Source organism: Citrus sinensis, chromosome 3 (assembly GCF_022201045.2).
Source record: "Citrus sinensis cultivar Valencia sweet orange chromosome 3, DVS_A1.0, whole genome shotgun sequence".
In the NCBI taxonomy this organism is placed as follows: domain Eukaryota; kingdom Viridiplantae; phylum Streptophyta; class Magnoliopsida; order Sapindales; family Rutaceae; genus Citrus; species Citrus sinensis.
This window is the reverse complement of record NC_068558.1, coordinates 28,035,188-28,050,590: the sequence shown is the minus strand read 5'-3', so window position 1 is coordinate 28,050,590 and position 15,403 is coordinate 28,035,188. Positions and strand designations below refer to the sequence as shown.

Genomic DNA, 15,403 nt, shown 5'->3' with positions numbered 1-15,403 from the left:
TATTATTATTAGTATTATTATTGAATGAATGAACTATAAAAATCTTAATAAAAAATCAAAGAGAAGAGGAAGTAGAGATAACCCTTGACAGCATTTACATTCGTCAGTCCTTTCATTGTCCCTGTTATAACATTAGAGAGAATCACCTTTATTTTCTTGAATGTGTTTGTCACGTCGGATTAGATTAGATTTAAGAAGACATAATAGGATTAAATTCATCTAGTATTTAATATTATTTTGTATTTAGTGGAGTCTTAGGATTGCATTTAATTGTGACAATAAGTTTATTGTTATAATCATTTTTAAAATATTCATTAAATTTATTTATCATTAGTCCAGTCAAGTTAGCAAACATCAACTCAATAAATATAAAAACAAGTGTTCGCATGTTATTGTCTCCATCTGTTGATTCTTATGCTCAGGTAGAAATTGAGCATCCCCATTGTCAACCTCCATTTAATTTTATAAAGGGACAAGAATTAAAATTGCAAGGCAATTTTTTTGTCCCCTTTACAGAATCCAAAATGTTCATTTGTTGCAAAATCAGAAATTGATTTTTTGAAAGCAGAACAGTATTGACCTAAGAAGTAAATAAATAAATTAAATTGAGATATTTTTAGTATTATTAGAGATGTAGGAAATAATATTTTAACTCTTAGGGTCTATTTGGCACACTTGTTCAAGCATAGCTCATTCAAGTGGAACTTTATTAGTAGAAAATTTTATAAGTAGATATTTTATTAAAAAAAAAACAGTTGTTTGGTTGTCAATAAAATTTTTTATTAAAAATTAAATTTATTTTAATAGAAAAGTTTTTAAAGTTACAATATAAAAGAAAAGTTATAATATTGTGAAATAAACAATGAATATTTTAGATAATTCTTGCATCTAAGAATATTATGTTGATTTTACGTGATTTTTACAATATATATATCTACCTACCGGGCCAAAACTACTTTACATCACAAGTATCATACCCCACTTATTTGTCATTTACTTAAGTCAGCGTTGGATTTAATTGGACGTTTAGGAAAAAAACACGTAGAGAAATAGAGCAACCGGAGAAGCAAGTAATGGGCCGGTCAGCAGGATTGGTAAGGGAGCATACATAATAAGTTCCTTTGCGTATTTTTACAACTTATGCATTTAATCCAATAACAAACCGATATATGGAAGTAATGGCTGCAAACAACTTCGTGCAAGTGTGCTAGTACTGGTCGGAGTAAGATTGACACAAAATTTGCCATAATTATGTTGGCAACTTTTGCAAAATAATCAGGTGATGCGTTTCTTCAGCGTAGATAATTGTGGGAAAAATGAATTTAATTATAGAGGGATTTGTCATGTGAATGTAGTCTAACATACAGATATACTTTGCAAAGTTATAAATGGAGATAGTGAGTTGTTCGTACTAAGATGAACATATCCAACTTAATTCCATTGTAATTTTATAGAAGACAATAACCCTCTTGGTACGTGAACTTTACTGTTGTGCGTTTACTATGGAATACACACTGAGGCCTTTGTATTACATATCCAAAGGAAAGAAATGGAATAGTAAAGTAAGAAATATAAGTTAGTTTAGCGGTATTAATTTTTATTGTATGAAATACGTAAATAATATATATATATATATATATATATATATATATAATATTATAGAGAAAAATAACAAGCAAATAACCTATTTACCCATCTTTTGGTTGAAATTATTGTGTCCGTGGTTCTATTTATTAGTCTAGAAAACAATATGATCAAGGTAAGTTGTGCATATTGATATCAGTAAAAGAAAAGAAGTTTATCTGACATGGATGATTTAAGTCGGTCAAGAAGTTATCAGATTAATTGGGATTTATTTTCGAGGTTACCCTTCAAACGTGTAAGTCATAATCAACATGAAAGTTTGTATAATTGTTTATGTGAACACATGTAATGTAAATTGTATGGTTGAAAAAACTAAGTTCGTTCATATAAGTTTCACACGTAATCTAATCCAATTAAGAAGATAGGTTAATGTTTCAAATTAAGAGATAATCAGCGTACATAATATGTCTTATGAATCCAAACGTTATTAATATAAGGAGACGAAATAGGATAAAACAAAATAACTATAATTTGATGATATATTAAGAGCGGACTTATTATTTGAGTTTTAGTATCACTAAAAATAGAAAACATGAATAATCTCATTCATTAATGTTGTTGTAGGTGTGAAAAAGGATTAGAATATATGTATATTTTTGTTTTGGGGGGGAGGGGGAGGGGGAGGGGGGGAATTTGGGTGCCGGTCATCTTCATTTAATAAGTTTAATACTCGTTTGTGCATGTACTTATCACTTTTACATGAGTGTTCATGGTTTCATATAGAGGACTGGGCTAAGAAACAGAAGGCCATGGAAACAAGTAATCCCGATTGTACAGTTGTGGTAACAAGAATGCCATAGGAACAGAATGCAGTGTGATTGAAAAGCCAAAATTTAAAAGCAACAATAGAAGTTAAAAAAAAAAAGAGATTGTGGATGAAGTTGAAAGGCTCAATAAAATTGGAATTATGTATTGTGGGAGGGGATAACAAAACGCTGCCGATGTTGGATAATAGTTAGTATAGGTGTTGCAGATAAGTGGAGCATCCTGCCATAGGAAAGTAGTTAGAAAATGGAGAACAAGTAGACGAATAAGAGACAAGAAACAAATGTGAATTTGATGATTGTTATGAAAAAATTGAGAATGAAATTGTAAAGGAAAAAAATATATTGAACAACCACACGATCAAAAACAAACAAACCTTCTGTATTTGTAATTGGGGAGGAATTGATAAATATCGAAGCAGTAAAATGTCTGAACGTGAAGATAGGACCAGGATTGGGGTATAAGGACATGAAGGCAATAAGTAGTGAATTGCATAAAGTATCATCCAAAAACATACACAAAATGATTCCATCTAATATTCGATACCAGTAATAGTACAAAATTAGAACCGATGTTTAAAGATTTGAAAACTATCAACAGCAGTGTCGAACTCAATGAACTGTAAAATCTCCCCATGAACTCTGCAAACAACTTCATGGGGTCCATACATTGAGTTGTGAGTGGGACTTATATATGGCGCAAGTTAGAACATATCTTTTCACAAACCTTGAACTGGCGAATCCACATTTAAAGGCATACAAAGAGAAAGGTCATTTACTATTTTCCATAGAGAGGATGATGAAATTAACAACGACATCTTACTGATTGTATCCCCAATGTTGCTGCTGCTCCTAGTAGGGGCGTTCAGGTAATCGAACAGAGGTGCCTATGCCTGCGACAGAACAATGATTACTTGCAGCAAAGGAAAAGTGGAGTATGAATGTCAGTGCATTTTGTAAAATACAAGATAATCTATCGTATTTGTAATCCTCCTAGGAAAGGATTAATGGTTGGGTATTATCTTAGGGTGATGATTTGATTCCTCAAGACAAGTGGAGCTACTCTACCTTTTCATTGGTGGCAAAACATGGTCAACTGAATTCAACACATAATATGTTGTCATTTTCTACTTCTTTCTGCCAATTTCTATTTTGCAACCAAGCCTAACGTCCTATGCCCATTTACACTTCTTCATGCCTACCTAGTCAACCATAATCAAATAATTATGCACATGGACACAAATTTAAAGCGAAATATGAATTTCTATCATCGACACATACCTCAACGCCGCAAGAAGGCACTCGGTAAGCGCTAATTGATACTAAATTGCAACTATATGATATACACAGACTTTGCACAATATATCTTTGCTCACTTTACTTCGCCACGACTCAAATGGTTGTATTCCACTGTTGGATACCAACCCAATTGCCTAGAACTGACGACAATGGTTAATCTCACAACCTAACTTAATCAGCAAATAAATCCCCAATTATGCAGATAAAAACCCTATATTCTTTGCAAATACTGACCCTATAAGTGAATACCTTGTTTTACTATAATAAAACCTAACTAATAAATATTCAATACTCCATCACAGCTTTCCGAAAATAGTTTCAAGACAACAATGCCGACGACCATCACCTGCAAAACTTCATTCGTGGGAAGAATTGCAAATGATGCTTACACGTGAGTGTTATTTTTTGTTTTCGATTTACAGGTGTTACGTCTTCAGCCGGTAACCAGTTTTCTAAATATTAAATCTCGGCCGTTAAATATCTTCCTTCCCAATCTAAAGGCTCATTCGCTATAAGACAAAGGAGTGGGGTATCAAACCCATGACGCAACATAGCTGGATCCCTACCTACCGATATGAAAGTAGGGATATATTTTTGGGTGGGCTATATCTTTTAAAAAAATGAAATTTACTTCTCAAACATTTATTTTATACAAATGAAATTAAGCACACTACAAAGTAAAAATCTAACCATAAAACTATAAAAATACAATGTAAAAAAATATTAATCAATATTAGATTTGTTTTTATTTTTTATAAATATTATTAAGATAAATTTATAAATTATAATTATTTTTTTTCAAAAAATCAGCCCGGGTTAGCCCACCTTGAGCTTCACCTCTGGTGAGTGAAATAAATAAGTACATGTCAAAAGGTACATCATTATTGAGATACAAAATTTGTATCCTAATTTTATAAGCATGTCATTACATTTAGATTGAATAAATTTATGAAGATGATAAATGTTAATAAAAGGCATAAATACCATATATAGCCTCCTATATTTTGTCAAAATTTTCCTTTGACACCCTCTTGTTTGAAAAGCCGAAGTTACTAGATCTAGTGGCAGAGCCACTAAGGGCTGCCCACGCTTAGCCCATAAAATCCATAGGACATTTTTTTTAGCTCAATTAAATTATAAATTTGTCTCCTTTGGACTAATTAAATTAAGTTTAAAATGTATTAAAAATTTAGATTTAAATTTTACCTCAAAAATTGAATAAATAATACACATATATGTAAATGGGTTTCGAACCCTAAACCTTATTGTATTTTAGATAAGAGAATACACACATATGCACGCACGCCCGACATACACACACATTATTTATTTTCTTTCTTGTTTGTATTTTATGTAGGTCAAAATTGTTACCCTTGTTGATTTAATTTTTTGGCAACGCAACTATCTAGGTCCTTGGCTTTTTAAAATATAATTTTAGGGGTAATATTATTGTATTTTTCAATTGATATCACCGGATATTGCATCTCTCAAGTAGCACTTATTTGTGAAATAATAAAATATTTGAATAAATAATTTCACAAATTATCAAATTTTATCATCTACTTAGACATGACACATCACTTAAGATGTCACTTTAAAGTGTGTATAGAATTACTGTCATTTTAATTGTAGCATTAATTCATGATGGATTAACAATAAGTGCTGCGCATTAAATAATGGCGTTGCGGCTCAAGTTTGAAAACGTGGAGCTTTCGAGAACATTTAACACAACAACGGAACATGTCTTCATCTTGCCCCTTTCATGAAAAAATTGATGAATCAATTTAATTTAGGAGAAGATTTGTACGTGTAAAAATTTAGAAGAAGATCGATGTAGATAGGTAGTTGAAAGTAATAAATTCCTTTTCATCTTGCCCCTTCCATGGAAAATTTCATTATCTGCGAGAATTTTCAAACCTTTATTTCATCATTCGGCTATGCACGATGACGACACGATGACGAAAGCATGAAAAAAATTTAAAAGTTGAACAATTTTAAGAATCATCTCTTAGTTGGGTATCACTTTCCATCCTCCATTTTTAATGGAAGGAGTTTAATTTTCATCAGTGGTGAATAGTGGATTATTTTCTCATTTATTTAGAGTATATTTTACTCTAATTTACATATGGATTTCGAGGCTGCATTTATTTCTGCTACAGAAAAAGGTTGGTCTTTAGAAACTGAAACAATTTAAAGAGAGAGAGAGAGAGAAAAGAACAAATAATCATGTGATCGATCAGTAGTAATAATATCAAATGAACAAAAAGATACATACAAAGAGAAATATTGAAGAAAATATATTTATTGAGAAGAAATTAAAGTTTTTGAAATTACATTGTATTTTTTAAGGGTTAATTCAGTTTATCACCTAGATAAATTAACATATTTTTATTTATCTTTCAATAATAAAAACATCAACCCATCCCCATTCGTCAAATTTGATAAAAGATTTTATTAACGCGACCCATTTGATTTGTCGTAATCTTTTAGATGGTAAATGTTTTTAGACCTTCTGTTTTTATGTTTTTAGTTTTTCTCTTTTAATGACTGTAGTTGGAAGGGAACGTTTGCTGCTTGATCATTTTATGAATTATTTTGTGATTTTAGACGACAATAGAATTACCCTAAAATAAATCTACAAATAACAAAATTGGCGTTAGAAAGCTACAAAAAAAAAAAAATCTGGGCAAAAGCCCAATCTTCAGCTGGCCCATTCCGAGTTGATAACCCGAATATGAAACCGAACCCCACTATGCCCTTGCCCACCCCTAATTGCCTTTCACTAAATTGGTTGGTGATATGAACTGATCTGTTGAGCAAAATTCTGGCTAATTACGAGGCATAATTTTGAGCTACTCAGGAGAGTATATGAAGTATTCCTACCGCATGATTAATTAGCAACTATTCCGGCTAGTGAAATCGACTTTTTTATCCATTCATTGCTAATATGAACGTATATTTCTTCTATTTTCTAATTCAATAACTATTATTGCTGAATGCTATTGGAAACAAAATTATCATCCTAATGAAGTGTCATCAGTTATTGACTACCATATATTAAGCAATAATTGATTTTATATTCCATCAGTAATGAAATAATTATAACACATTAGATGTTACATCGCATGAGATCCAAACTTTGTATCCTAACTTTGTGTATGTAACCCCTCCAATATAAGTTCGCAATTCACGTGGATTAAATAATAATAATCAATTTCATTTCATGACATACTTATATAATACAACCTAAAATGAATAACATGCACACTCGACCTGTAAGCTTCGAAACCAAATTAATTCCATTCATTAGACATCATCATACAAACATTGCTCTGAAGTAGAAGAGATTCAGTGTTATCGCACTTCTCCCCTCTTCAGTTATTTGCATCAGAAAAAGTACATAAATATTGCAATAATTGCATCTTATTGAACTGAAAATATCTAGTAATACTGGGCTAATAATTAACTTTTAGTTAATATCCTTGAGCAATGATGCAGTTTTGATAAGGTGGAGGGATTCTTCAAGATCATCACATAGCTGATGTGGATCAGGAATTAAGCCATCATCAACTGATAAGACGAAGGTCATTTTGTTGGCATAGCTTACCACATGAATCATCAATCCCTACAATTAATACAAGTTATTGATTAGTGTCATATGATTGACGCTAGTCAAAATAATTCTACAGAAAAGTTATCGTATGCTAAAATAGGATGAACATGATTGATGTGCATTTCCAATTAACATTTGCTCGTCGAAATATGATGCTTTTATTTTTATCATTCTCAAGCAAATTAAGAACTTGTTACATAGATAATTCTAGGAGTTGAATATTACAAGGTTGAGCAAGTTAGGCTAGTAAATTAGGATTTGAATTCAGTATTAGACGTAATTTTTTGCTTAAATTTTTATGAAATTGCAATGAATAGTTATTAAATAAGAATATGCACGTGATTAAATCTTAAAATGTACACGTAGCATAAAAATTTTAAATAATTAGAATAACTCAAATCAAAACTCGATCCAAATTCAGTAATAAAAGTGCATAAAATCAAATAATACTTACATTGGGTTGTCCACAGCAACTAGGAGCAACATAGGCAATTGGATAGCCATATAAACTTATTTCTTCTTGGGGCCCCATCACGTTTGAGAACCACAATGTTGTTTCTGATGGAAAACTAGCTGCCTGCTCATATTATTGAAAGTACATAACTAAGATTTATACATATATTTTTTTTATAGCACTGCTATGGAATATCAACTCTGGTAGTAACTTAGACAAAGAATATTTAAAAAGAATTCTTCTCTAATGTTCACGTGTTTTAAAATATAAATTGAGACTTGAGAGCATCATCTGTTAATGATAAGATTAACATACACTTAAATAAAATTGTCTAATTAATTTCAAATTTGTATCTTAAAATATATAAATGTTTGTACCGGATAACCATATTTTAAAATCTTACCTTGTTACAAAACTTGAGAAAGGATTTGGATAAAAAATATGAGAAACTGGCCTCCAGAGAAGCTTTCTTCCTATCCATTGCTACTTTTGCTTCTCGAAGGTAATCTAATGGGTCATCTCTTAATGCAATGGTGAAGGGAAAAATTAAATAACCAATTTGGTTGCCCCATTTTGCTTTAGAACCTTTCTTCAGCATATTAGCCAACTCCTGTTTATAATAGAAAATTAAACATGAGATATCAGAGTTCAAGAGACTAAACACCAAAGTTTTTATGTAAAACAGGTATTTGAATTAAATGCTTACCTGAATCCCTGCAGATGGCCTAAGGTTCATGAAAAATGTTGCTCTGAGACGGATATTATTTGGAAGATTGTTATTTCTTTCCGATAGACCGTTAATAATATTCAATTGGCCTAAAATTATTTCATTGCAAATTACTCAGGGCTATAAGATACCTTTAAAATCAACAATATTTGATTTAAAAAAAATGTCGCTCCAAAAAGAAAATACCTTATTGGTTTCAAGGATATAAGAAGAAATTTTGAAACTCACCATATTTCCGATTGAGATACCGAGACAAGCCTGCTTGGGTGACTCCAAGCATAACATCATTGATCGTCTACAAAAATAACCCAGAAGAAAAATCAACGGAAAAAAACAAAATTATGTCAATAAGTTTTTAACTTTTGAACTAGATTTTAAGTATGAATAAGTCAATAAGTTCTATATAGATAATAAAAATGTAATATTGATAGAGACCTAAACAATTATAAAAAATAAACTATTGTAGCCTTTTTATATAACCTCTACAAAATAAAAATAGTTAATTTGTTTATTAAAATGTAACTTTTATCCTTCAGCAGTACGTGTGTTTTTTCAGGAATGAAATAAGAAATTAAAAATTTATCAGGGTCCTGATAACAAGTTAAAACGATTTATAAAAGTTAGTAAAGTGTAATTCTCTCTATAATTAAAAGGTTAAGTAAGTTATTTACAGTGTTCATCGCATTCCTCACAAGCTTGACATCATCCAAGCTGACTGATCTATGAACAAACCGCCGAGGAAGACAACCATTTCCCAGTTCACCTTTGAGGGGCGTTTTGGTATCCCTTACAAACATCAATGCCGTCGCAATAAACATGACAACATCAACAAGAGTGTTCCAAAACAACCATAACTTGAACAACAAGTAAGGCCAAAACCCTTTGGAGTGACCATTGGAATCAATTTTCTTAGTAACCGAAGGAATGGTGGGTACTTCATTTGGATCAGAAACTTTACGGCAACAAGCAAGTAAAAGAGACATGAGAGAAGTTCCGTCACCAAGAGAGTGGTGCACGCGGAGAACCGCAACAGATTCAGCATCCGAAGTTTTAATGTTGAGGAGATGGAGATCCCACATTGGCATTGACATTTTGATCCCAGTTTGGCTCAGGCTCGAGGTATAATCTTCCACAAATTTGTCTGGTGAATCAATTAATTTTGGCTCCAAATTTGGGACTATAACGTGGTCGTCCAAATTCACTTTTGTTGGAACCCACTTTAGCCCTCCTTCAATCTTCTCATCCACAACCTGCCATTGTATCAACTAAAAAGTTAGCTTCAACTCGTGCACAGATTTTTATTCTTCATTTTGTGGCTGGAAACCCTAAAACATTTCAGCAGCTGCGACGATATGGTTACTAAGTCTTACGTTAGATTTTCTAAAAGAGTTGCCCCAAGGGCCTCGTTGAATTATTTTCAAACAATTTTATTAGGTTGTTTGATTTGAAATTCTGGGGAGGTAAGATGCTAAAAAATCAAATCGAGCAATAATATACCGAAAATTTGAATCCTCATATGAATTCAAATTCTGGCGGGGTAATAATCAATATGAACTTTGATCATCTTCCTATTTTTGGATAAAAAAAAATGAAAAGCTTGAAACTCTTATTAAAGTAGGTAAATAGATTTGACAACATGCAATTAAAATACAACCCATAAATTCACTCCAACTAAGCTTTCACAATATAACACAGACTGCCCTCATCCATGTTCGAATTTTGGGAAGGTATGATGCCAAAAAATTAATTCGGACTTTCAACATTTTTTTATCTTAAAAAAAATATTGAATAGTTTCGAAAATTATGAAAATAGATAAATAGATTTGACAACACACAACTAAAGCCTAACCAATAAATTCACTTGAAAAATATATTTTCATAATGTAATCAAGTCTTGAACTAAAAACCTTAAGAATAAGGTGAAAGATGCCCATCACTAAATAATAATTAGGTGCATTATTTGTACAAACAATTATTGTTATAAATTAATGCAGTTGTACAATTCTAATGAAGGACTAGTTAGATGCATTGCAATTACCAATGAGGACTAGGTATTTGCAGGGCAATTCAATTAGTAAACTAAGGACTGGCTACGTAGATGCAATGTAATGCAATTAATTAATTAATTGCAAGTCACATAACTTTGGTCTTGTTTACAGCTCTTACCTGCAAACTAGAAAAACGATGGTGCTTAAGCAACGAATGCTCTAGATTTGCTTTGACAACTTCTGGGTTTATTTTTGACTTAAAGCCGATCATGGTAACGATGTAGACATTGGACTCAGGTTCATGAAACATACGAGCCATTGGACTCAAGGGTTGATTTTCTTCTCTATTTTGCAATACGGTGGGTTCTTCATCAACAACTGAAATCACTTTGATTGGTTTAAGATGTGGCATATTTGATTAATATAGCTAACAAGGCAATTATACAAAGGATTAACGCAAAAGAAATAGAACAAGAAGTAATATATAGGCTGGGTAGTGTTTTCTTCTTTGATGTGTGAGGATGAATTCTCAAGTTAATGAGTTGCCTCTCCTTTTATAGGCAAACGTGCACACAGTTCAAATGTCTAACTTGTACTTAAAAACTATCTTTAAAGTTGAGAATTGTCCAGCCTTATAAACCGAGTAAAAGTTCATCTAGTCTTGTATTATGAGGTTAGAATCTTTTTAGTTTTTATATTTTTTTCAAAATACCTCAAAATATCTCTATTGTTAAATTGTCGATACTCCTGTCTATTATCTTTTGTTCCTTTTAGCTTATTATTACAATATTACATTTTTATAATAATTTTTTTACATTAATAAAAAATTAAATTATCAATTTAATCCCAAAAATAAAATTAAAAAAAAAGATATATATTAATTTTTGTAGAAACTCACCTATGTCCAAAAAAATTAAATGACCATTTTTCGGACATTAATAAGAAAATTAATATATTGACCCCTCAATTGAGTGTTCCACAAAAATTAATAAATATTCTTTTTGTTTCTATTTTATTTTTTGGATTGGTAATTTAATTGTTTTATTATGTCAAAAAAATTATTATAAGAGCGTAATAGTGCAGAATAAGTCAAAAGAAAAAAAATAATAATAAGAATGTCAATAGTTTAATACAGAGGTGATTTGAAATATGTTAAATAATTTTTTAAAAATAAACAGATACTAACTTTAAAATATAAAGAATAAATTTTTACTCATTTTTAACTTAACCCAAGATTCATATTCTCAGCGAAATATTTTCGCCGACAATGAAGTTGAGAAAATGTGATGAGGGATTGCCTTTTCTTTTGGGTTTCTGGATTTTGTGGTTGCAAAAAATAATTGAGTAATAATAAAAAGCAACTCTCAACATCAATCATTTCTTCACAATAGTGAAATACGTACTTTGCCACGACTATCATGTGGAGCATGGGATCCCCTATCTTACATGCATGTAAGATACATGCCTCTCACATGAATAGTGTGTGGGTCCCACATATACACTATTCATGTGAGAGGCATGTATCTTACATGCATGTAAGATAGAGTTTGCCCAATTCACATAATAAGTTTTGGGGTGCGCTCAATGGCGGCGGAGCAGAGCTATGCTCTTAAAATAGTGGGACCAATTCGAGTTGAAATTAGCGATAAAAATATATGTTCATGAATGGGGTTTTTTTTATTTTATTGAAAGTCCAAGGGGACAAATCATAAATTCTATAGGGGCAATTAAAAAGCTGGGGTGAAGTTAAAAAATTATTTAAAAAAAAAACAATTGAATTTAGTTGAACTAAGAGGTCACGTTAAACACCGTAGTGAGATTATTTGAACTTTAAAATAAAAAAGAAAATATTTTGAAAAACGTATACATTACTAGTATATTTTAATTAATTTAAATTGAAACTCTTTTTATAAAGGATATAAATTCAATTTTTTCATAAATTATTAGTTTATTTTAACTATATATTAATAAAATAATGGGTCTAAATTGATATTGAACATTTGACTGGGGCGGGCCCGCGTAGGCTTGAGCCGCCTCTACGATAGAATAAAGACAAATTTTAAACGTGCGCATAGATATATGTGAACGTGAAAAACAATTGTGATAATGCTAATCGAGTCCTAAACGCAAGTTTAAAAGTCTAACATGAGGTGTGACATTCAATAATGAATTTTGATATGCAGCGTGCATCACCAAGTATTAGTTATTATCATATAAGTACAATTGATTATTCTATCCGGACATGAAGTCCAATCCAAAATCCTAAAATTAAAACTCTAAACCTACTTTAATATCTTAAATTTTTTTTTTGTCTTTTTTGGGGTCAACTATATTGGAGTCTTGTTTTTTGTTATTAAAAAAAATAAAAGAATATGAGATTTTCAATATTAGTCCTGCGCTTACAAATTTTCAATTGCAGCCATGCTTTTGGTAGTCACGAATTGTTTCAAAATCACCCTTCCAAGATGCTAGCATGAACACAATACTTTGGCATTGCGGACTTGTCAATTTGGACGATATAGGCCTTCGTTAATGCAATATATGTAGAGTAGAGAGGTCAATGCATAATTTGCTAGAATTTAAAAAAAAAAAAACCCATTTCACAACCAAATTTAAAAAAAATATATAGATTGGTCATACCATAGTATTATTGTCCAACGCTAACCTAGGCCTACTTCAATTTATTAAAACAAAAGTCCCACTTGAAATTTCATTATAATGAAAATGAAGAAACTAATTTTTCCTTGTTACATACAAAATGAGGCTCAAATCCTCGACCAAAAAGAATGAAGGAATGAGATACCCATCGCTCTACCAATAAGTGATTTACAATATTTTTAAATATTGAGATATTATACGATCAAAAGTACTATTTTTATTTATATCTTATGCTTATAAAAGTTAGGATCTAAGAATTATTAATAAATTTTAATATGAAATACATGAAATCATTTACCATTTTCATATCTCATAATTACAAAATTTAAAATCCAAGCCGTAGGATAATCAGATTTTATTGATTTTTGTTGATTTTTTTAACCATCTTCAAATTGCGAGGTACCCTATTCGAAGGTTAAAATTACCATACGGCCCTTGACGGACATTCGCACATGTTTAAACTTATGAATTGCGTCATCTTCGTTGCGTCATCTTCACTGTTGTGTTCTTAAACAAATGTCAATCACTATCTTTTGGGCAGGGTTCCTTAATTATTTTGAACAGAATCATTCAAAATAAAATCGAAATTTCAAAACATGCATCTCGTGCAAACCCCACTACTGTGCCCAGAAATTTTGCGATTCAAAAATGGGAGAAGTCTATGTTACAGCTTGTGTAAGTAACAGCAGCCAATGGGGAACTTCCACGGGTGCTAGAGGAGAGAGAAAGAGGTCCCAATGCGGGCGATGGAGATGGGAAAGTTCGAAGCTGTTACTTGCAGCTTCTGCAAGTAATAAATTCGCTGCCCTTCAAAAAGATATGCAAAACACGTGTGGTACGCATGTAGTTTGGCAGTTGCAAGTAATAAATTCGCTAATGCATGCTTCAAAGTCTGACCATTCCTCCAACAACTAAAGTATGAATTTGACAAGCGACAATTAATTAAAGGTAAATCCCGACATATATTTAATGTATGTTACTCTACTTTCTAATAGTGAATGAACCCTACACCATTTATTTATTATGAAAGTAGTTGTAACATAGATTAAATGTATGTTAGAGGGATTCAAAGAGTCTTTAAGTTACAATTATTGTAATTTATTATTCTTATACGAATCACATAAATTGTAGGACATGTGAGAGGGATATAAAGAGTCTCTAAGTTATAATTATTATAACTTCCACTTTTCATATGAACCATATAAAATTATAAGATCCTATAATTTATGTGATTCACATAAAAAATATAAGATACAATAATTGTAACTTAGTATTTGTCTTAATTAAATTTCCAAAAGGAGCGTGCCCTTTGAGAAAATTAATAATACATGTCCTCATACATCGATGATGTCACTTTCTGGCATCGGTTATGAATGATACCATATTTTGCCACTTGTCTAAATAAATTACAAAAAATTATTGAGTAGCTTTTATCACATTTTTCTTTTTGTTGAAAAGAAATTCAAGGATTAATAGTTTCAGAAAAAACACCAATGTTCTTTTTTTTTTTTTTTTGAAAGGTCAGAGATGCATCATTTAAATTCTCCCTAAATAAAATTTATATTTTAAGTGACTTAAATATAAACTAAATCCTGTTTTAGTGGAAGAGAAACTTTATTAATTAATTATAAGCAAATTGGTCGAATTACAAAACAAGCCCCGTCGAGTACAAATATTAGCAGAAAACTCTATATTGCAACAACTTAAGTGGGCGCGAAGTTAATTACATGTATGCCTAACATTTGATAGTAACCCAAAAGAATTATAAAAGAAATTTTAATAGAAAATTTTTTTAATCGAAAAGAACTATTTTACCGCTAAAATCTAATGATTGTACAAGAAAGATTTTACTACGGAGTCTTCTTAACTAAAAAGAAATATTCTACTACTACTACTACTACTACTACTACTACTACTAAAATCTAATGATTATACATGGGAAATCTTTTTAATTTGGCTTAATCGTGGCACTTTGACTCACCTTCTCAACTGGCGTTGGTGAAAATCTTATTGAAATCAGAAACAGACTCCCTCATTGTGCTCGCAAAGACACCACAAACAGTTATTCCAGAATAATATTTGTATGTAGATCCCAAATCTAAAACCCGATGAAAAGGGAACATTAACAAATTCACTTAGTAAAAGTCACTCCTACAAAGCGTATCGCCCGTGAGTACAAGAAAATCAGTATCATCGAAGTCCGCAGGGGACTCAACATACATATTTTCCCAACTCGGAAACAAGAACAACACCATC

General features: G+C 31.1%; 1 protein-coding gene across 1 annotated transcript; it reads right to left on the bottom strand.

Annotated features, from left to right (window-relative positions):
* Window positions 1-6,981: 6,981 nt before the first annotated feature.
* LOC102629948 (wax ester synthase/diacylglycerol acyltransferase 5-like) lies at window positions 6,982-11,028 on the bottom strand. Its single transcript, XM_006478368.4, has 7 exons — window positions 10,668-11,028; window positions 9,173-9,751; window positions 8,730-8,796; window positions 8,481-8,590; window positions 8,178-8,384; window positions 7,775-7,897; window positions 6,982-7,332 (listed from the first exon to the last, which is right to left on the bottom strand). The coding sequence occupies exons 1-7, from the start codon at window positions 10,899-10,901 to the stop codon at window positions 7,177-7,179; spliced, it is 1,476 nt and encodes a 491-aa protein (XP_006478431.2). The 5' UTR covers window positions 10,902-11,028; the 3' UTR covers window positions 6,982-7,176.
* Window positions 11,029-15,403: the final 4,375 nt, after the last annotated feature.

Coding starts and splice junctions, on each gene's coding strand:
- LOC102629948 (XM_006478368.4), bottom strand. CDS start 10,901: ATGCCACATCTTAAACCAATCAAAGTGATTTCAGTTGTTGATGAAGAA. Junction 9,752..10,667: donor ATCGTTTTTCTAGTTTGCAG/GTAAGAGCTGTA, acceptor ATACAATGGCAG/GTTGTGGATGAGAAGATTGA. Junction 7,333..7,774: donor GTTGCTGTGGACAACCCAAT/GTAAGTATTATT, acceptor TATTAATTGTAG/GGATTGATGATTCATGTGGT.